Source organism: Drosophila biarmipes, chromosome 2L (assembly GCF_025231255.1).
Source record: "Drosophila biarmipes strain raj3 chromosome 2L, RU_DBia_V1.1, whole genome shotgun sequence".
In the NCBI taxonomy this organism is placed as follows: Eukaryota; Metazoa; Arthropoda; class Insecta; order Diptera; family Drosophilidae; genus Drosophila; species Drosophila biarmipes.
Window position 1 is genome coordinate 15,647,232 of NC_066612.1, and position 23,873 is coordinate 15,671,104.

The 23,873-nt window shown below is 39.3% G+C and overlaps 2 protein-coding genes across 3 annotated transcripts; one reads left to right on the forward strand and one right to left on the reverse strand.

The window, feature by feature from the left end:
- The first annotated feature begins 265 nt into the window (after positions 1–265).
- LOC108033467 (uncharacterized) lies at positions 266–1,327 on the forward strand. Its single transcript, XM_044094262.2, has 2 exons — positions 266–564; positions 628–1,327. The coding sequence occupies exons 1-2, from the start codon at positions 390–392 to the stop codon at positions 1,182–1,184; spliced, it is 732 nt and encodes a 243-aa protein (XP_043950197.1). The 5' UTR covers positions 266–389; the 3' UTR covers positions 1,185–1,327.
- Positions 1,328–5,260: 3,933 nt separating this feature from the next.
- LOC108033861 (leucine-rich repeat and calponin homology domain-containing protein) lies at positions 5,261–22,586 on the reverse strand. Of its 2 annotated transcripts, XM_017108500.3 has the most exons (8): positions 21,966–22,586; positions 11,506–12,023; positions 10,864–11,441; positions 10,189–10,804; positions 9,994–10,131; positions 9,852–9,929; positions 8,414–9,433; positions 5,261–5,707 (listed from the first exon to the last, which is right to left on the reverse strand). In XM_017108500.3, exons 1-8 carry the CDS (start codon positions 22,273–22,275, stop codon positions 5,516–5,518), a joined length of 3,450 nt encoding a protein of 1,149 aa, XP_016963989.1. In that variant the 5' UTR covers positions 22,276–22,586; the 3' UTR covers positions 5,261–5,515. The 2 variants fall into 2 exon arrangements, with proteins under 2 accessions (XP_016963989.1, XP_016963988.1); XM_017108499.3 differs by lacking the exon at positions 8,414–9,433 and having other exon boundaries at positions 21,966–22,583.
- Between the last annotated feature and the right edge of the window lie 1,287 nt (positions 22,587–23,873).

Consider the following 23,873-nt stretch of genomic DNA (forward strand, 5'->3'; position numbering starts at 1 on the left):
TATTACACGCGCTCACACACACACGCACCCCGTCACCCACGCACACACACACACCACACACTGACTGACAGACACATGCAAACTTTGGACCAAAAAACTTGCCGCAAAAAGTTTTTAAGTAAACGGAGGGAGGAAAGCCGCAAAGGGTACGAAAAAATTAAACTAAAAACCAAACTTTAACTTAATGAAAATGCAATATTTGCGAGGGCTGTGGGTGGCAAAAGTTTTTCCAGCCTGCTGCCAATTTATGCACCAACGTAGGCCAAGTCAGGGAAATCAAAAAGGAATCAAGGTTCAGTGTTCAGAGCCTGATTTATTCCATACAAAATCAAAATCGGAAGTAGCACAAGACCTTAAAACAGGCAAAAAGAAAGTAAATAGTCTTGATTATGGCAGACGGAATTGAATGGACCGAAGAACATCATAAAGGCAAAGCACTTTTAACTAAACGCAAACGGTCTTATAGCCCAAAAGTGGATTTGTTACCATTGAAAAGTTATTGCGATTTGAGCCAGAATGAAGTGGATCGAGTGCAGTCGGCTTTAGAAGCCGCTTCCAAATTGGGTGAGCATTACAAGAGGAAGAGGCATGTTCATAAGGTATTGCAAACTAAGAAGGGTTCCACAGCAATTAAAAAGAACTACTCAAAGGCAAAGCAAAAAGTGGAAAGTCCTGCAAAATCCCTTAAAAAGAATGTGCAAGTTCAGGAGGTAATAAAAACCAAGAAAGAAACTTCCAAAATTAGAAAACAAGATTTTAAACCTAAAATGACAGATTTAAAAACTGCAGAAAATGTTACTAAGCCCCAGAAGAAGGAGGAATGTCCTTGTAAAATAAAACAAAAGGATCTTCGTAAAGAGGAGTCACAGGCGCCGGGAACCTCTCAAGAACCTGTCGATATAAAAAAGAATCGTCGTCTGCAAACTGCCTTGAAATTACTTGATTTTGTCGAGGGAAAATGCGATGGCAGTGATAGCGATTGGTCGATAGGATCAGCTACACCATCATCTGAATGTTTGGAGGCTGTCAGCGAGGGTGGAACGAGAAGTACCCAACGGTTACAGGCCATGCAAGATTTGTCGCCCAGGGATTATTTTGGTTTCTGCCGGGATTGTCGATCGCGGTGCAGAAGTTGTGGAAGGCGTCCGTCAGCTGTGGCCATAGCCAAAAATAGAAAAGGATAAAATAAGTGAAAATAACTTCAAAATTTTTGGAAATTTATGTTTTTAAAAAACGATGTAAACTAATTTTTGGGAATGAACAAGATTATAAATAGATAAAAACAACGATTACCTTATAATAAAAATATTACAAATCAGTCAATCTACATACTACTTTAACATAATATATTTAAGGAAAACTTGATTCATTTTAAGCGCTATATTTGCTTTGATTCTTACTTTGCCCCACCAACTCTACCATGAAAATCAAATTTTTGATTGTTTCCATTACATTTTTCAGAAACCCGAAAAGAGTTTCCACATTCGGCAAGAATGTTCGTCCTTTATATGCTGCCCGACCACACAGACATTTTTTATGCGTCTCATAGTAATCCGTTTCTTTTTTCATAAGTCTGGAGGGAGATGAAAAAAAGGGTGCCGAGATAATCCAAATCTCATTACGCGCAAGTCGTACTTAAGATTAAAAATAATTATTTCAATTTCTGCGCCAGGCCATCGTCACGTAGTCGCACAGGTGAGCGCGGGAAAAGCCCGGGGAAAGGCGAGGAAAGCGGGAAAAAGCGGGCTGCGGGGAGCGGGGAGCGAGAAAAAAGTGAAAATTCAATTAGAATGCGCCAACTTCATGTGAACAGGCAGCCAGGCGAGTCTAACTGTCTGGCTATGGAGTCGGCGTCCCAGTGTCTGTCTGCCTTCCGAAAATGCAATGCCGGCATGTTGTATTACAGGTGGATGTGGGCGGGAAACTGGACTGGGTTATGGGTTGGAAAATAGGGCGGAAAATGGTGGGGGGTGAGGAGCGGAGAGGCGCCACCATCGCGTAATCCTTTTGCCAGCCTGCTAGCAACCACAATAATTTGATTTTACTTTGCTTTAACTTCATGAAAAAGTTTCAAGTTTTTTTCCCCCACACATACACACCTCTGCTGCTGCCTCTGATAAAGTTTTTAATTTTGCAGCTGAAACTCATTTAGCGCAACGAAAGTGCGAAACTGCGGCGGCATCAGAGGATGATACGTGTTTTAGGATTTACTGCATATTAAATGGGGCCCAAAAAGGGCATCTTAAAGATACTCGTCCCCCTGCACGCATACGAACCTACATTATTTTAGGTATTATTTAAATTTTTGCCTACACTTTGGCCCGAGGCGTAATGAAAACGGAAAAATCAACTCAGTTGGAACTTTGGCCAAACAAATTTCAGCAAGAAAATGCTTCACGAACTGGAAAAATACACAGTCTACAAAAATTCATCTTCATTATAATGCTGCTGATGTTGAAATGCATTTAATTAAGGCCTCCAAGCGGGCTTTTCGGCGGCATTATGGGTAATATTTAGTTTGAGTGAAATTAAAGGATTGCTGTTTTTTATTTTGAGTCATTCAACTTGTAACAGGATAAACTACATGATTAAATTGGTAATATCTAAATAACGATAAACATTAGGCCATTATTACGCCAGACATTTATAATCCATGGCTTAGAAAATAAACACCTTTGGTTCATCAGTTAGTTAGTTTAATTAAATTTCAAAAAACTCCAATTCTTTTGCAAACAATTTGATTTCCTCACCTACTTTTCGTTAAATCCATCTCGGAATGTAGAAGTATTAATCGAAATCAAACACTCGCAAACCTCATCCGGCGAATGCTGTCGCCTTGATTGGGTTTTCTGGTTTGGCTTTGTGATTGCATCAAGGTGGGAGTGCTGGAGTCCTTTTGAGAACTCTAGAGTTGATTCGCCCCCCGTTTGCCAAAAATAAAATATTTTCTGCGTTGTAAAAACAATGGAATTCCAGTTTTCGCACACAAAAAGAACAGCCAAACATTTCCCCCGTCCCCAAAAAGCAATTCTATTTGATGCGGTAAAAGTGTTTGAATTGGAATTTGAATTAATAGGATTAGAATGAAATGACTTTCAATGGGGGTAAATAAATTAAAGTGCCTTTTGCCTTCGAATTGAATGCAAATGTTGATTCTGTTACGCTTACACAAAGGCTCTGTGGGCAAACGCACAAGAGCACACCGAGCAACTCAGTTGATATAGGAGCAATCAGATTAGTTGGTTAAAAAATATTTCCGCATGTAGCAGCAGCAGCAGAAGCATTTTAATTATCGCAATTCCCCAGGGCGCAGTTCAACTAATTGCCCTCCCTCGAGGCGGTATTCTAGGGCGGGCTGTGGAGTTGTTCAAATGTCACAATTAAACTATGGCCCCAACCAAAGGACTCCAAAAGGACCGCCCATAGCACTGAAAGAAAAATTAGGTTTTACAAAATAGTAGTTTCAAATTCAAAATTCTTGAAAAATTGCAAATATTTTTAAATGAAAAAAAGTATATTTAAAAAAATATATAGGAACTAAAAAAATTTTTATATTTAATTTTCATTACCAAACTTTACAAAGTTTTAAAGCACTTTTAAATTCAAAACTTTGTAGACACGATGAATATATAATACTTTTTCAAACATTAAATTTATAAAAAAAATGGGAATTTTTAATTTTAATTCCGAACTATTTTCCCTGACCTGTTTTGTTTATTTTTATTTTATGTGAAGTTCAAGAACATGTTTTTAGGTGTAAGGCTTTAGACATCTCAAATTAACTATTACCAATTGTATGTTTCAATATAAGTTTTACTACAATTTTCTCCAAGTGCACTACGCACTTTTGGGCCGTGCCGTTCATTTTTCTTATCAGTGACTCAAAATGGCAAAAACTGCTGGAGTACCCCTAATGGGAAACCACAAAAAAAACAAGCCTTGTACAAGCGGAAAGTTAGAAGAAGGCGCGTGTTGCTTTGTCCTGGATAAAAATTAGGCATTCCGTGCGAAATGTAGATACGAGATAATCATTTTAATAAATTTCACAGTGATAAATGACCTGGAGCCTCTCTATTTATTCGCCCCCTTTCTCTTTCATTTCAACTATGTCCTTATTTGTCCTGTGTCCTTGTTTCTTGCCGTAGGCGTGAATTAGTAATGGCTGTTGCTTAGGTTATGTTCTGACTAATTGATGAGAGAAGACCCCTTTAGTAAGTACATTTTTCTGAAAGAACCAGCCCGGTTCTCTGCAGTTTTACTACTTTATTTTAAGTTAGGGAGTAATATAAAAAAATACAAAACTCAAGTAACTTTTAAAATAAATGTTACTTCAGGTTAAACGACCAGAGAAATTTATCTTTCAATGACTACATCTCGCTAATTATTGGGTCGCTTTATTTAATAAAAAATAACAAATAATTTTTTTAAGGACCTATGCTTAACTTTTTTTTTACCTTTAAAAAGAGTATTAAATAAAATGTTAAAACACGAGCATAAAAGTGGCCCATCTTGCCAACTTCTCATTATTTTTCTGCAGTTAACCAACCGCACATTTGCTTACCAAAAATTACTTGGCACAGAAGCAGCTGTTAAAAGAACTGGCGGATGTGTCGAGTGTTTTTAATTTTCGCTTGAGCAGTTTTGGTCCCGCCTGCCCTCCCGATCCCCTGGAAAGTCAATTGTTTGCTTGGCGCATTATGCAAATTATGAAACTACAAAAGAAAACTTTCGGGATTTTTGCGCCATATTTCCTTGGGCCACAGCTGTTGACATTTTTCCCCAATTTTTGTTGAGCGAGGCGAGCAAACAAAAATATGTTCACAGATTAAAAACGCAAATAGTTCTTACGTATGACAATTTTTCACTGCGTTTATTTGATATATAATATGTGTATAATCCAAGACTTAGGGGTCTAATACAATTCGATTCGCAGAAATGATGCAGCGCCGGTAGAAAAATGTTACCACAGTTAATCGTAGACCTACAGCTAAGCTACATAATAAATATGCCATAATAATAATTCGATAAATATCTAAATATTTGGATGTTCATATGTGATTCATACTTAAAACAGTATTCAATATGCAATTAATCGCTAGTCGAAATTTGGCCCGAATATCGCTCTTGTGGGTGTGATAAGGAAAGTGTAACAAAAAACAAACTGGCGATTTATAGCACGTGTATAATTAACTCTAAACAATTGCACAAAACAAAAGGTTCGCATAGATAATTCGTGACTTGTGACTTGACTCGATATAAGTTCGATTGTTTTGTGTTCTTTGTATTTTGGTTTCTTTAGGTGTTCCTTGTGGGTGTTGTGTATTTACATAAATGAACTACAAACCTAGAAAAATCAATGAGATAAGAATATCAACAAATCATACATTTGGCATGTATTTTATGTAAGTGTAAATGTGTATGGCGGCCATTAGGAAACCCATTTTGACAACTCATCCCCAAATGAGCGGAATATCCAAGAGTTCCGACTCCCGTCCATGTCCCGGTTGCGCTGGTCCTAAGTCAATGGCGTTGGCGACATTGTGGCACGTGTCGTTCTGGTGGGCGATTTGGTGGGCGTGGCGGCTCCACTGCTGTTGCCACTGCCGCAGCCACCGTTTCCGTGAAGCCGGAAAAGTTCACCCACCGTGATGGCCACTTGGACGGCACCTTTTCCCTCTAGCACGTCGGCAGCACAGCAAATTAGATTCTACAAAAATAAGATTTACAAAATAAATTAAAATTTCATTGGGAGTTGGGATAATATGGCGATATTCTTTTGTTGCGTTTTTTCCGCATACAATCCAAAAAGTAAAATCATTATTATTTAATTTTTTATGAACCGTTTCTGCAAATATAACAAACCAAAACTTTAAAACTTTCATGAAAAAATTATTCAATTTTTGTGATACAGGCTGAATTAAATATACCAAATTTGTATATATATAACAATGTAACTAAAATTTATTTTTTTACTCTTTAGATCGCCAATATGCTTTTTTATTATTAATGGAATCCCAGCACTTCACAGTTTGTAAGCAACTGGATTGTGCATTTACTTAATGTTTGAGAAAATGTTTCACACCTCGCGGTTCGTGTCTTAGCTTAACACCAATGAATGTCAACTTTTAAAGCAGGGTGTCACAAAATTAGATCCAAACAAAATCGGTTAAACTTCTCTTTGGATAACAATTTCTGTAACTGCCCCGAAAGTTTATTTTATTTTTTATTTGGTATATTTGTCATATATTTTGCTCTTTGATTCATCTTGTATACATAGCGCTTAGTTGACAGTTGTGCTTAGATTTAAATGCAGGGTTTTTATCTTCATTTGGTTTGGAAGTAAACTTATGGAATATTCCTCTGACAAATGCTGACAAAAAGATTTGGCTTCAAATTTCATTTTGGAGATTTCATATATATTTTCAGGATGTATGCATGTTAAATATGTGTGTTCTTTTTTATAAAAATTAATGACTGATTACAGCTGCTTCAAATGCCTTGTCTTTCCTCCAATAATTTTGTTAGACAAAATATATATTTCTGGTTTTAGACGCTAGATAAATATATATGTTTATATAATTTCTTTCTGAGTGTTAGAGATTGTGCTTCTTGTAGAAATTTGATTAGACTTCATTTTGTAATCCCTCTTTTAAGTACAAGTAATATAATATAATAAATTATTTATAATGGTAGGAATGTTGTTAGCACATATAGAAGTTTAGTCAAGTAAACTTGTTTGTAAATTATATTGGTACAGAAGCGTCGTTCTCGAAAATGTATTAGTGACAAATTATTACTCTCGACAAGGATAGATACTATGTTGATTATAGAATGTAGGCTGAATAGACTGTCGCCGCTCTCCAGTCAAAGGCACTATTTTGTGATCATTATTTGCATTTAAATGGTCGTCTTTATATTTGTGCGCAATTAAATTTATTTGAGAAAGTGAGTGATGTTTTGTATGTGATGTGTTTTAAAAACTTGTTCGGATTATTTTTTGACACATTTTGTTTGTACATCAAAAGTACGTGTAAGAAGATGGAGCCATTTTATATATTTTAAATGACTTGTAGATCTATTAAACGGAAACTCAAGACTATTAAGAACATCTTCAAAAATAAAATGCACATGGGCAAAATTCATCATTCTTCTACTGATTTGGTATGTAATCTGTATCCAGAATTGTCCTTCTGAAATTGGTACATTGGTTGGCTATTAACTTTTAACTTCTTTCTATAACTATTTCACGCTTCCTACAACTATTTTGAGTGTCCCTGCTTTCAGTAAAACCATACAACTCCAAATCCCTCCAGTAGCCACTTTTTACAATAACTACCAGAATTAATTGTCCACCAAGCTATAACATATCTCTTTCCTTTCTTTCCCATCTTAACCATCTACTTGGTATATGTATATCGTAGCATCTACCTGTATAATAAGCTAATCATTTTCTTAGTGATTTTTATAAATTTATCTTTTGCCAGAATGGAACTTAAATCGATTTAGTTTCGTTGTAACTTAGGTCAATCTTGTCATTTATGGGTTAATATAGATACAATGAATGAAGCGCATTGTTGTTTTTCGTTCAGTTCAGCACGACTTGAGACGTGGATAAGCAAATGCCAATTTTAAAATATTTTAAAATTCTTAATCCAATTTAGAGTTCAATAGCTATTACATGAACTAGGAATATGTGGTTATATTGGGGTATTTGTAAAACGGCTCATTTTTAATTATTTTTGGGTATGCACAATCGAAGTTCATTAAAAGTAACTTTGTTTACAGTAAATTATGTATGTGGATGATACAAACATTTTTTTTTTATTTCTTCATGTGAAGATAGTAAATTTTGTTATGCTGTTAAATAATAATAAATACTTATAGTTGTCATTAAGGTGTTTTGTTTGTGAGGTACTACATATTAAATAGTTTTAAAGTATAGCTATATAATTTAAATAATAAAATAAAAAGAAAAGCATAGGTTGTTTAAAAGGAACTTTAGGTTTGAACTCAAAAAGAGCGTTTTTCGGAACTTACATTGTAGAATGTATGTTTAATCTCTAATTGTGCATACCCCTAATAATTCATAGAGGAGTACGAGCCAAAAATTGAATACAATTTCAAAGTCTTTCGGGTTTTCTCTCAATTAAATGCCTCAAAAGTTGCCTGTTTCTTTCGTTTGTCCTTTGTGGGTTCTCGATTTCTTAGATTAAAAGTTAGGTATAGAATGTTTCATAAATACGGGGTGTAAGCCTAAGCGGTAAACAAAAGCAGCCTCAAGAAGTCACTACCACGCGGAGAAGCTCAAAGTAGCTTTAACTCTTATTTTGAATCATAATTCTACTGGCAAACCAAGGCAAACAAAAAATAAGCTTTATAATAATATAGACTAGCCGGGCAATGGGAAAAAGACCAGCCAGAGGAAAGTGGCGATGAAAACGCATGACAAGATCACTGTCAAGGTGTGGGAATCGTGCTTTAATATTGAAGTTCCAGCTTCGTTAGCCTTGGCTTTTAATTTCTGCTCGAGCTGCTTGTTCTTCTCCTTCGGTAAATAGATGCTGAAGACCTCCAGTTTCTGTTTGCCACTCTTTTGCTGCTCGAAGAACTCGATGCGCTTGCTGATGGCTTCCTTGGTTGCGCTGTCCAGTGAACTGGCCTCCTTTAAGTCCTCCGGTTGCTTCAGCTGCGGTTGCTCCTGCTTTTCGTCGATAACTTGATAATGACCCGCCGGTCCAGCGGCGGCCACATCGTGCTCGTTCTCCACAATCGTGTGCAACTTTCTATTGTTATTGTTGCCCTGGAAATTGTGCTGACCATGGGCACTCAGCAGATTGTGCTTGATTTTCTCATAGGTTTTTTGCTTGGCCTTCAGCAGCATTTGGCCCACTGTCGGCAGTTGCTGCTGCCGTTTGCCTATATCATCATCACGATCCTCAACCCCATCATCATTTTCAGCCCTCGGCTGGCCATTCTCATACAAAACATGCTCTAGCTGCTGCTGTTGCTGTTGCAACTGCAACATCTGTTCTTGCTCTTGGCTGCAGGTAGTTGGCTCACTGAATTGCTCTTGCTCGAAGTGTTGCTGCTGCAGCTGCTGCTGCTGCAGGCCAACCACAACCGATTGCTGCTGCAGCTGAAGATGATGATGAAACTGCTGATGATACGGATTTTCATCCAGGGCAATCAGAGCGGACACTGTGCGCAGTAGGGCCAATGCATTGGGCACCTTATCAGTAAGGTTGCTGCTGTATTCGCCATCGAGGGTGCATTGCATGTTGCTGGCATTGCTGCTGGTGCTGCTGTTGCAACTGATGTTGCTGTCATCATCTTGGACATACACATCAGCATCATAGTCACCGTCAGCACGTGGCAATTGTGGTTGTTGCGGTTCAATTTGTGGCACAACATCTTCACAGGAGCAAATCAACTCCTGCAACCAACACCAATAACAGATGCATCAGTTTCTATTTTGTATTTTTGGGTATTTTTTGTGGGTGTATGTGTTTTTGTGTGGAGTGTGTGTTTGTGGGGGTGTTTGGGGGTTCAACACTTAAGACTAAACTACTGCAAGTGGAAAGCACTCAGCATAGAAAAGCATTCAACCAAAACCACCTTTAACTATACCTATACAATAACTTTAACTAAGGATGAATAACTTTAATTGAGTACAGTGCGTTTCGTACCGTTAAAATTATTATATTATTAGAACAAATTTTCCATGTAATCCTTAATAAAACACTAATTCATATATTTTTATAAATTAAAAGTTTTAACAAAAAAAGTTAGCCCAAAACGTTGCAAAATGCACTGTACTTTTATAACTAGAAATAAGATTATATTCTACGCACCTCATCTACGCCAATGCGCCGACATGCCTCCAAAAAGTTATCCACATTACGACGACACCGGGCCATAGTCAACTTGTTCTGGAATCCAAAATAAGGCAGGTTAATGAAATTGGAAATGCAAAATAGAAATCCCCACACTCACCACACCAGGTGATGGCACATGAATGCTGGCCACCGAACGTGGACGCACATAATTGGCCAAATGGCACAGTATAACACCATCCGTCAGAGCAGAGGCAATATCCACCGGCAACGTCATCTTTAAACGCGTTTCAATGATCTGTAAAAATGCAAAGCTATTTAAACTGCTTTTCTCATTTCCAAGCAAGCAACTTACACTCCTCAACTGCGACATCAACTCGGTTTCCTCCCTTTGGCGATCGAACTCCCGCCGCATGGTAAAGCTCAGCTTCTCGGCGGGAATATCATGGTTCCAGGTCACCGAACGGTGTGTCTTTACTGTGCCCAGCTTGGTGGTGGAGCTCACTGGTGATTTGATGGTGGTGCTGCTGATGGCGATTCCTGCTGTGGGTGGCACTCCTCCACCATTGGACGTATTGAATTTATTCGTGCCATTCTTCATGGGACTCTGGGGCTTAACGTAGCCCAAGCAATCCGATGAAATCGCAGAGGGAATGCCGGATGTGGATGCCGGCTTTATTTCCGTATTGCGAGAGGGTATCACCTTCTGTATGGGTTTCTTTGGTATAACAACATCATCGGCTCCGTTCCCATTTCCGTTTCCATTTCCGTTCCCATTATGGCCGTTTTGATTGCTATTCTGCTTCATAATGGACTTTGGCAGTGTGTTCGAGGAAGATCCGTTGGGGATAGCCGGCGGTGACGGGGACAGATCCTCGTCGTCATTGGGACTGTGGTTGGCATTCGGGTGCTTCTGCTTGTACACGCTGATCTCCTGATTGCGCTGCTGTTTCAGGGCCTCCTTGTACTCCCTATCCAAGAAATAGCCACATTTATTATATGATTATGTACATTTTAAAAACCCACTCACTTATATGTCTGAATATTGCCGAGACCCTTGCCGGACTTCCCATTGGCATGGTGAACAGTGCGCTCCTGGTGGTCGATCATGATGTCGTCGTCCTGATCAGGCGACGAACTGTTACTGGAGCTATTCGAGTGCGCATAACTCAACTTGCAGGGCGATGCCGTGGGACTCAGTGTGAGACTCTCATCCACAATGGTACTAGTGCTAGAGGTAAGGGATGCATCCATCAGGTCCGCATGCGAATGCACCGCACTTGGCATCGTCCTGGGCAAAGTGGCAGCCGCCGAGGTGGACACACAGTGCAGCGGTGAATCCGTTTTGGATTTAGCAGGGACATCGTGCGACCAGCGCTTGTCGAGACCATCGCTGGTGCTGTAACCAGAGTCGACCTGATGCCTTCGCTGGTTGTTACTGCTGCCAGTGGTGCTGGCCTCGAGGACATTGCCGCTGGAGTTGTGGCGTGGAGCTCTCCGCAGAGTGGTGTATCCATCATAGTTGCCACCCGACCGGGAACCCTTCTCGTCCTTCGTGGCCTGCGTCTCGAGAAATTTGAACACGTGCACCAGGCCACGCATACAAAGCTGTAAGGAATAAAAAAGGATTAATAAACATATTAGGTCAATGACATCAATGATATGAACTCACACTAGCTGGGGGCGAGGTAAGGGGATTATTCTCCAGCTGCAGCTCTACCAAGGTGCTCATGTGGCGAATCTCCAGGGGCAGACTAGCGATCTTGTTGTTGCTCACATCCAGGGATATCAAACTCAAACAGGTTAGCTCCCGGGGCAGATACATCAAATGATTGCTCCTCAGCGAAAGCGAACGCAGAGTTCTCAGCTCCCCCAGGCGAGCAGGTAAGTTGGCCAGCTGATTATACGAGGCATCCAGATCGGTCAGAGTCTGATCCAAGCGACCCAGTTCATCTGGTAGCGAGGCCAAGCGATTGTTGGAAACCAGCAGAACCTGGAGGGGCAGGAAGCATATCTCCCGGGGGAGCGAGGATAGCTGATTGCTGCGCAGATCCAAGTAGGTTAGCGAGGACAGCTGCTTCACCGATTCCGGAATGCTGCGGATCGCATTGTGATACAGCAGCAGGGTCTCCAAAAACGCAAACGTCGTGACTTCCTCGGGCAGCTCAGCGAATCTATTTCGGGACAAATCTGTAAATAAAATCAGAGGGCATACTTTAATTTGGAGTCGAACTGGGGGATGTTGGGTGAACCCGAACCCTTGTTCCATTTGACACGCACTTTCATTCCCATTCCCTCCCTACATTTACACTCCACGCCACAGTGGAGCGCCTGACCTCAATCTGCCGGCAATTTGATTCGCCTATTCCAGCCAACAGGAAAAGTAATGCAAATAAGAAGGGGTTACTCGACTTTCAGATGCCCTTTACTGGATTACTACTTTTATTTGAAATAAAGATATTAAGGTAGCAAATAGCCTTCTTTAAAAAGACAAAAGCCTGGTTTTAAATAAAGTTGTGTATTCTTATTTGAAACGAAAAAGAAACAACTTATCTTATCAGTTATTAAATCAAATTCAAAATAATTATCTTGTCGTATGACGTACTTTTATTATAAATAATTATAAATAAATAAAACAAAAAAAAGCATATTTAATAAAGAAAATCTAGTACCCCGTCCATAATTCCCGCGAGAATTCCGAAAAGTGGGCAAGTGCCTCTGGAGTGAGCAATTAATTTGCTAAATGAATTTGCATGCAAATTGAGCCCAAACAGAACGAAAACTGCGACTTTGTGGGGGAGTGGTTATGCATAAATCAACAAAAAAGGAGGAAAGGAAAAACACAGAGGCGGACACACACACAGATAAAAATTTGCTTTGAATATCTTTCGGAATTTTTAAAAATAAATATCAATGGTTTAAGGATATCGTAATTGCAGTAAATATATTATAACATTTGTAACAAAAAAACCATAAACATTAATCTTAAGTTTCAAAGTCAAGACGATTAAAATATTTTGTTCTGTGTAAGAAAGCAAAGCGTAATCAACGTTAAATTGCACGCAAAGTTTCAGGAAAATCGCAAGAAAAATCTAGCATAAAGACATTTTTTGCGAAATTGGGCAGATCTCTGTGTGATAGCAGTGTGGAGAGGAAATCATTTAATTTGTGATTACATGTGTGGAAAGGGAATGACATAATGCCTATATTTTTAAAAATGCGCCAATAAAGTTTGAAGTAAGTAGCTTAAGCTATTACTAAAAAAGTGTATAATAAGTAAAAAAGTATATAATAATAAGTTATAACTTGAAGCAATATCGGAATCTGATTTCCTTATAAAACAATATAAATTTTCTAGGAAAACAAATCTATATTTCGAGTATTAGGGCTAACTATGAGATTTCGTTCGCTTAAGAGGATCCTTTGAAAGGAGGTCGCCTTTCTAATGATGATACTAGCAGTTGGGATAACTATTGCTTACTACGTACTGATGAATATTGTGCTGCGGGAACTGCAAAGTGCTGGGAGTCCTGTCAGGACTTGGAGTCAGGAGTCAGATTGCTGGGACTCTTTCGCTTCACGAATATCATGTCCAATATGGCTATGTGCATGCTGGTGGACCCAAGCGTCGATCCAAAGCAGTTAGCTCTGCAATTCGAGCTGGCACGAGTGCCGGAAGTGTGAGATCTATGCTGCTCCGCGATGTCATCACTCTAGGATATGTGGGGTTTGCCTTCTGACGCGGGATCATCACTGCTACCTTACCACCTGCTGCATCGGCTAAGAAAACTATTTCTATATACTTCTACTTTATGTTCTATACTTTTGCGGCTTTGATAATAACATTCGTAGCCAGCAGCATATTTTGGTTTGTGCTACACGGAGGCAGCTATGAATTTTTCGAAGTCCCATTCATGTGGAAAGAATTTGTTATTCCAGTTGGTAAATTTGCCTTTGTAGTTCTCTATATTTTGATGCTGCTCGTGCTAGGAGTGTCTGCTTGGGAATCACACACTCACTGGCCAATTGTTCGACAGGGGCCACCTATTTCGAGGCTAGTTCCAGGAACTTTTCGTATGATCAGGGAACAAGATCAAATCTAGAGATGTTTTTCGGTCAGCGGATGCACTGGAAATGGGTCTCTGCACTTATTCCCAGCCATCTGCCTCACAATGGCAGCCACTGGAGGAAAACAGTTGTATCTAAAGGCGATTGGGCCGTTCAAAAGGCCGTATAAAAAAATGGATTCACATTTCTAGACTAGAAAAATCAATCCGAAAAGATATTTTACATAAGCTAAAAAAAATGAAACCTATAATGTCCAAATGGTGGAAAAAATTTCAATAAGCTTTTCGATGGCAAGACTTCACCTTCTTCAAGTAGTTTAAGCACTTGGCAAACAGTGCGTATGAAATTGGTGAATTTTAATAGCCGTGTCGTAAAAATTAACGAACCACGGACCAGTCTTGCCCCTTCACCTTCCCCCTGGCGTACTTTACGCAACTTGCCAGAAGACAGTGAAAACCAGAAATGAGCAATTGCGGGGCAGGAAAAACTGGCTGGCCTGAATGAGTGACTGAATAGCCGACTGCGAACTGGCGACAGCCGAGAAGTGATTTACGCACCGGGGGAGTCGCCGGGACTAGACTTTGTAGACTATACATATATCTTCCTGCGAACAAAGGAGATGAATGAATGGGAGCTTGACTTCGGTAGCTTCTAGACATTAACCTGCTCCTACTGCGCTGCATACTGTATGAGCTCACAATGATGCAACGCCAGCAGGCGGCAACGTTAGTGCACTTAAAAAAAGGGAACTTGAACTGACATAAAACAAAAGATTAAAATATTATTTTATGCTGAAAAATAAAATATATATATATATATTTAAAATAAAATGTCCTACAAAAACACTTTAAAAAATTAATTATAAAATTCCTCCGGAAAGAACATCCCTCTAAATTTAAACGCCAGTGCAGTATCCTTTAGCCTTGCATCCTGGCAAGTTGAATAAACCCTTGCCGGCCAATGACGTCGGGATGAGGTGGCTTAGAGTTGAAAAGTTTGTTCGAGGATGCGGATGCGGAAATTGGATTTTCCTGATGCGGAGGCATCAATTTAGGGCGAAATGGGGACAGGAGCGACTTTGTACTTTGAACCTGCAGACCCGTGACGATGATATTTTTTATCTCTGGTGACACCTGCTCAATTGTGCTCTCACTGGCAGTTTTCCAAGAGTTTCCACTCTACTGCCCCGGCCGCTCCTTGTTTTTTTGCCACACAGCTGGCTTTCGGCCAACTTCAACGCAATGCGACAGGCGAAAATGTGTTTTTTACGTCCCGCCAAATAAATCAAATTTTTGACGCGCCGAAAAAATGTAAAGTGCCATCGCTGTTTTGTTTGCGTTTTTTAATGTTCCCGTTTCTGTTTAATTTTCCTTTTTTTCCCACCTGGGGCGCAGAATAATGTCATAAATATTGCACAAATTGTCCTCGCACCACGCAGGCGGCATTTATCCCTCCACAAAAGGGTGTGTCTCGGGATATGGAACAAACATGGGTTCGAGCAACGCCCAAAGTCAGCTTTGAAAGCACGCATAACGAGGGAGTCAGTTGATTAAGTAAGTGGAGCAGGGAACGACTAATTTATGACTCTCGAGTAGGAGCAGTTTAGGATAAAGTAGTGTGTAATATAAGAAAGTTAATGGGTAATAAAATATCTAAGTAAATTTTTGTTGTAATATTTTATGAATTATTTTAAAAGATAAATCTACAAAACGTCAACCTCAAATGATTTACGTTATGTATGTCAAATTTTTTATATTTTAGGCAAGTCTTTAAGTGCAAAACTTTTTTTAAATGTATATTTCACAAATTTATGATTGCAATATATATAAAAAGTCAAAGGGTTAAAGAGGACATGCCATAAATTAAGAGATACGGAGATAAGCTTGATACCAGTTTGATAAAATCGCCTGATTGAAAGATAAGATATACGAGGTGGCATATTAAAATGTATACAGATGTTAAACAATGCACCCCAAAATGCAATAAAAAAAAATATTATTTTAGTATAATAATAAAATGTACAATTTTGTAAAAATATCTAAAGAATACAGCTCCATCTTAACCCTCCACATCCTTGCATACCCTGCAGGTTAAATGGATGGGACCACAAAAAGAGAGTCGCATGTGGCAGACATTGAGTGGCATTCGGATTTTGAAGGGCGTGGGTTCGAACAGGAAGCAGCAAAAAATTAAATTGATGGCGCTCCAGTGGTATTGGCAAACGGAGCTTTATTGCTTTTTTGTAAATCTCTGGGCTAGCCATGTGGGCGTCGACTTCTCCAGCAATGGGGAGCGGACCTAGAGCACGTGCCCCAAACTGTCTTCACTTTATTTGGTTCGGGGTCTTTAGTTTTTATTTCGGTTCTGCCGAATATGAATGTTGTCGTGGATGTGGAAGCCACTAGAAGTCTGTCCGTTTATATTGACTGACCATTAGGCCAGCGCAGGGGCACAAACGGTCACAGTGGGTTCTATTGATGGATTTATTGAAATTAATTTTTTTTGAGTGTTATTGCTGAATTGGTGGGCTTTAAGTGGGGCGACGAAATTATGAATCATTGTGCAGAAGGGAGGATACAATTTATGGGAACCGTAGAAACATATATGTGAAAGGGGAGAGCTATATAAGTAAATGGAAAAAGGTTATATGACTAAGAAAGAGCGACAAATACTTAAAGTATTTCAAAACTGTATACTTTTTTTCAAGCAAATTGTTGATTCTCGAAAATGTTTGTTATCGCAAAACATATTCCAAGAAGCAAAACAAACAAAGCTGTCAGGCGAATTCTTTCAGATTCGAAACCACAGGGGAGACATTTAGCAATAAAGTTATATTTATTCACAATTCACTCTCGAGAATTACATTGGAAACCACTCGAGAACACTGTCTCATATATAGGGCAATGTCCCAACTATATGCGCACTTCGAACTTATCAAAACAAATAATATGAAAAGTGGCGTTCGGTTCTTGCTTCATCGATTGATTACTTTCTGATATTGAAAGCTGGAAGCAATCAAAACACAGATACACACCCGTGCAAACTGTTTTTAATTTCGAATACAAACACACACGCCCTCTTCGCGAGGAAAGTCTGTTCCAGATTGTTTATTTTAGACGCTGCATTTTCGCGTAGAATTTCTTCTTCATCGCCATCCTGTTCTTCGTGCTCATTTAATCACAAGGCAAACACTAGAAATCTGTGTTGGCCAAGTGTAAACATCTAGGAAAACAAATATTTAACAAATATTTGGAGGCAGCTATGAATTTGTTGTTCTTGTTGCCGCTGCTGATTAATGTTTTCTTCCAAATTTAAATTGTAACAGCTGTGTTTACCAAGTTACATATTTTCTATGCAAGATGGAAAGGGAGCTCTAACGGTTCGGTTTTTCTTAAAGTAGTAACTATTATTTGCAAGATTTACCCTTGGCATTTATTTTTTGTTGATAATCAACTTTGTTTTACTTCTTGATTACCATGAACCAATCAAATTGTTTTTAATTTCTAAATTTCTTTATTATTTATTCTAGTTTAGGGGCTTAGATGTATTTGTGCTGAGGAAAAGAAAAGTGTAGGAACACAGTATTGTTTATTAAATCGTTTGTTCTTAGCGGTTCAGCCCAGCGAGTGTGCACTGTAGTCTGAGTGTTTGTAATCAGATCTATCTTTTTGTTCTCTTTGCCCCGTTCTATGAGCGCGTGCTGTGCACAGCAATTAAGCAACTAGAAGAACTGCCCCTCGCCTGTTAAGTATTGCTTACACTTATAAATTAATGGAAATGACTCAATGCATAAATCGCCTTTATGTGTGTCAAGTTTGCATTGCCCTCAATATTGCCAAGATATGTAGGTATGTATCTCAAAATACACATAAAGCTACATAAGTCGTTCAACTTAGATAAGCAAGCGAGCAGGCGAACAAATTGCATTTATCGCTGAAATAATAATGTTATTTTTAGCCCGCAATGGGCACAATGAGGGTGCATTTAGAAATGGATATAATATAAGGGGTTTGTGAACTATATGCAATGGCCAGGGACTGTGTGTGTACACAGTATGTCTCTCACTGAATAATTTGTTTACCAAGAAGCTTCCAACAAGAAATAATATTACTATGGGAAAATCTAAATACAAATATTTGTTGTCTGAATAAAATTCAGAATACTTGCAAAACAATACTAAACCAATTTAAAGTAGTTGATTAACTTCGCGTTGTTCCGAGATATTGAAGTGAATTGGATGGATTAAATTCCTTTGACATATCAATTTCTTGAGTTTCTGGGGAAACGCTTTATCACAATACCATCTCCCGGCCCGGTGCATTTTTTATGTTTTCCCCTGCATTGTGCATTGTGCATGCAAGCCATGAACCGTGCAGTTTGAGAGCCACTGGAGATAAGCGACGTGCTGCGGCGGTCGCATTTCCTCTTTTGTCTGCTGCAGACGGAGAATAAATAGTAATAAAAGTACAAAAAACCAGACTAGCTGTCTTTTTATGCCCCATCATATTTACAATGCAAACAACAAACATACGCGTCGGATACACACGACAAAAGCGTTTCCCCTCGCTCTATAAGTGCACACGTTGTGTTGTGTTTGCCGGGACTTTGACTTCCCCAAAACAGAAAAGATTTCTTGTTCTCGGTCACTTGGCAGACATTTACTCGGCATAAAAAAGTAATAGCCTTAGCCTCAGGGTGGTGAAAAGCATCGCTACCAAAAGGGTAGCCACATCAAGTACCTTACCAAGCGAAGGTTCTTAAGCTTTTTCACTTCCTTTGGTTCGAATTGCATAGAAATAACACAATTGTTTATATGATAGATTGTATTATTGTACATTTTTTTTAATTTCAATTCATTCGTACCAAAAGGAAACATTTCAAAGATACATTAATTATTATTTTGTACTTTCGTGTTGGAGACAATATATATACCAATAAGATTATACCTACAACCGATATCAGAACAGCCTTAGAACTTATTTAGATCTATTTAAAATAATTCCAAGATACTAGTTTTTGGTTAACAAAAAAACTATTATGATTTAACTTACACTTTGGAAACTTAAGATATATGTATAATATAGGTAGATACATTGACCTAATATATTAAAAACGTGACTTTTCTGTACAATTTTGTTAAAGCAGTGCCCAGTGTAGTGTGTCCTTCATAAGGATAATCCCAAACCGTCCTGTTTAAGGCTAAAAATAGCCAGGAGGCCAACACTCTCGTCAGCTGCTGACTCCTAAGCCGGCGCCAGCGCTGCGGTCTGCGCAGCTGCTGTTGCTGCTGCCAGTTGAAGTTGCTGCTGCATGTTGCTGCCGTGCTGTTGCTGCTGCTGCTGGCGGTGTTGCTACCTTCCCACAATTTCTGCCGAAGCCAGCTGCAGTTTTTTAGCCATTTTCCTCTTTTTCCTCTTCGCTGCAATTATTTTAAACAATTTCCTGCCGGCTCGTTGTCATGTTGATTCTTCGCTCCTCTCGATTGACTCTTTCTTATGCAGGCGGCCTTTGTCTAGGTTTGTTTATGGTTCTGTTTGATTTACGTGACACGCGTCTTAATTAAACGCCCCAAAGGAATGCACTGCGAGTAAAAAATGTGGGGGTGGAGAAGCCGAAACAACAAATGATTTTGGGAAATGCTGACAGGCGCCTGCCCATTCCATTAATTTCTGCCCATTTTGGGGGTTGCAAAACAGCACGCGTGCGAATAAAGGAAGGAAAAATGGTTGTATATCCCCACTTTTTTCTTTCTTCGACTTTCTTTTCCTCGAGAATCATCGATTTCTTGGAAACTCGAAACCCTTGTGGTTGCAGCCATTAAGGCTAAGAGCTGTTGCCACCTCTTAAGGTCTGACTCCCCCACTTGCGAAAACCTTTCGCCGAGGGTGGCTTCATTGTTCTCGAAAAGGCAATTTGTAGAGGTTCTTTCGCTAGGGTGTATTTACAAATATTTTCCCGAAAGATTAACCCTTAACGAGAGGTTCAACCCAGGTATCTTGATCTCTCCCCCTATTTCTCCCGTGTCTTTTCACACCAAATACAGCACTTTAATTAGTAATTAGTCACGCCCTCGCAGCTTATGACTCCATTGTGAGTGAGAAAATGCATGGAGCTTAATCGAAAATGAACGAAAAACCGGAAAGACGTTGCGTCTCCATATGGGGAAGGGTTTTCCAAAGAAGAAGGGATCGTTTCCCCATTTCGAACTGATAGCGCGTGACCATAAGTCACGGATTGTCACAGCTTAATTCACAAAACGAGTCACGTACGCGGCGGAAGGGAATCGGAATGGAAGGAAATTGAAAATGTGTTTCCTAGGTTAGGGGAAGAAAAACTCTCAAAATCGGTTAAAAAGTTAATGTTATGTTTAGATGTTATAAGGAACATTTTCTTTTAATTGTAAATGATATACTTATGTATCTTTTGTTCAGTACTTCAAATTGTATCTCGTAATTTATTTCGATTTTCAATTTAATTCAATTAGGCTACGCATCTATCTGCTCTTCAAACAAAAGTTTTAATTGAAATAATGCCTAGCAAGTCAAGATATGTTTGTTGAATTTCTGTATGTATTAAGTTAATTTCCAACTGTCGGAAGATTGATAAAGGCACAAATAAAAAAGGTATTTTTTATAATCTTCTTTACCCATCCATCTACAAAATTAGTTTTCAATTTATGACACAATTTATTTTTATCTCTCTGCAGCGACAATTAATCTTGGCAGTCTAAAAATAATAAAGTCCCTTCTATTCCAGATATTTCCACCAAAATACATACAAAAATGAAGATGCAGTGTGGCCTATGACAAGCGGATTGTTTTTGTGAGTAAGTTGAATAAAATATCTATACGCTCTAGGATTTGCTTGGCATCAGTTATGAGTTTTAAAATAGTTTCTTCCAAATGTACCTAAATAAGTTTTCTTTAGATAACATATTTCCTAATTAATTAAATTTTATAAAAATAGTTATTTTCCTCAACTAATTATACAACCTTTACAGTGAAGCAGATTGAAAAAGTAAGGTGAAGTAAAGATAGTAAAGTAGGTAAAGTGATTAGATAAAGCCTTGAAATCGTGAAAACTATCTGTTTCGCTGGCTCTCTTGTAGGTGTATTCACTGTATGTGTATACAACAACACAAGTGAAAATCGATGAGAGACTGTCCCGTTGTGAGAACATCTGTTCGAGGGTAGCAGCAGCTGTGAGAGGGGGCGGGGTCGCGGGAGAGGCGGTGGTCGGTGGGTTTTCGGGTGGGTGATTCGTTCGGGTATTTCCCATTTTCCTGCTGGTGCACATCTTTGGGCCCTAACAAAAACGAAAGTTGGTTGAACTTCGATGAAATTTTCGTGCCGGCTGCAGTGGAAGGGCAATAAAAAGGATAACACGAATAGTGCCAAGTGCCGGAGAGCGAAAAAGGCGGTAATTATTGTCCTTGGGCGCAGGCGAGAAAGGAAGAGAATGAAGAGCGAGAGAGAGCAGCTGATGGGAGGGCAGGGAAGGAGAGAAAGGGAGAGCCTCGGCGGCTGCTGCAGATTATTGATTTTCGAGCAACAAAAGGAAAATTCGCTATTGCAATGCGGCTAGGAAAACTTGGCTAACTCACCGGCACTCACAATTTCCCCAGAAAGCCGCACCCTAATGCTATGTATATACCTCGAACTCTTTCAACAACATATTAAGTTGGCGACAATTTTATAAATTTCTCTTGAAAACCATTTTAATAGCATACTTTTGTAAAATTATACTTCAGTGCGATGATATAGGAAGTTTATTAATAACTAATATTGAAACAGGAGCTGTTTTTCAAATGAGAAGCGTTTCTTTTCCGAATAAATCTTGTAACTAAGTTGGAATATAAGTTTTATTAAGGCAAACAGTTCTTTAAGATATTAAACCCTATGAAAGAGATACGTGTTGGTACCTTCAAAATACCAAACTACCTTATTTCTTATTTTTTAAAAATGAATAATAATTTCACTTTTCCAAGAACTACGTTTTTTACTAGAGGGCCTTTCTTTCCTTTGTTCACCCTAGGGAGTTTACACTGTAAAGTGCGGTACCCACCTGCGATAACGGTGTCCGTGAGAGAGTACTTCGTTCCCGTCCTGGGAAAGTCCTTCAGCTTGCGATTGGTCAGGATCAGCTCGCCGCTGAAGTGCGCCTCTTCCAGGATGCGTTCCAGCGAGCGCGTCAGCTGGGAGTGGCTGAGGAGGGCGGAGGAGGAGGAGGTGTTTCCATGGCCCATGCCGGTTCCCGATCCCGTTCCAGATCCAGATCCTGGAAAGGAAGCCGACCCGCTGCCGACCGCACTGCCGGCGGCATTGCCGACGCCAACCGCGACGCTATGTAGCCGTTGGTAAACCGTTGCTGCCATTTCCCGTGTGGGCGTGGCGATCGCACGCACTCACGCCACCAAAACACACGCTCACACACACACCGACAAGCGAACGGACTGAGGTGCCGAAAAAATAATACTGGAAACTAATTTTGCTCTATTGAAACGCACGCATCACGATTATTTTTCATTTAGTCTGCGTCTTCATTGATAAGATTTCTCGGAATCGGATTTTCCTTTTGCGGCTTCCTTCTGCTTCCTCTTCTTGGCCTCCTCGCACACACGCGCACTCACACAGACAGGCGGCAGCGGAGCGAACAGCGAGCGCGCAGCGAAAATCCAAAAACAAATGACGCGGTGAGACCGCAGAACAGGCTGCCAATATTACCGTTCGGCTCCGGGCAATAAATGTGTTTTTGTTCAAATACTCCAAACGGTCACTCTACACAAGCACTAACCAAAAGCCCGCTATTTTTAAACTCCTCTGTTAAAAGTCAGAAAGTACTAACCGCTTTGGTTAACAGAGAGTATCGATTATTTTAGACATCGTTAAAGGCGGGAAACCATTTAGCTATCTGTTACACTTTAAAGGAAATGTTAAGACTAACATTATGTAAAATATATCAAATATTTTTAATTCCCTAATTTTTAAAAGTTATGTTATTATTAATTTAATTTAAGCTACACATAAAAATTGTGAAACTAACAAAATCAGAACATTAAATTAATGGAATTTAATAATAGCCAAAAAAAGACTTCATTTTAAATACTCAAATGTCTATTATTTTCAAGAAATCATATTATTTTTGATTGGTATCGATGTTCGCCTTGGTTTTTAAAAATCGACTTTCTAAACTTTGGTACTCTCCACCTCTAGCTGGTATGGTAAAAAGATGGTACCTCTCTGTGCCAGAAACCATTGTTCATAGCACCAACCCATAAAAAAATTAATCATAAACATAGAGAGCAATATAAAAGGCAAGAATCTTTATTAAGTTATCCATAAGCGATCACTGAAGTTCAACTATTATACTTTTAGAGCAATGGGAAAAGTATGTGTACTTTGCCTAGAGAAAAGCGAAGACGTGATTAATATTTTCGAAGGCAGTCGACAAGTGGGTTTCTCCGTTCAGATAATGGTTTCCAAATTGACTGGCCGCCGTCAAGTTGAGAGAGGGGATATGATCTCCGAATTTATGTGCTGGCCTTGCCTATGGAAGGCAAAAAGAGCTTTTGATGTTAGACCCACTGGCGAGCAGAGTCGTCAGACATCCTTTCAGTTAGAGAAAGAGGATCTCAAGGAAGGTTTACCAGGGAACCTAATGTTACTGGACACTGAGAGTGAAATATTGTGTTCAACCCAAATAAGGAAGGAGGAAGCATTTGAAGATAAGGCTGCTCAAAAGTTCCTAGGACAGATTAAGCACGAGCCAATTGAAGATGTTGAGTTTGGTGAAAAACCATCTCAAATTACACAGTGGGCGAGTTTTTTTTGGCACAAAATTTGGACTTGCTGCACCAATATACTGAACTTTACCGCTTTTAATATAAAGAGAAATTATCTTGTTGGAATGTCAAAAGCAAAAACAAAGAAGTGAAGTGAAAATATACATTCATCTACTTTTTCCATTTTCTAT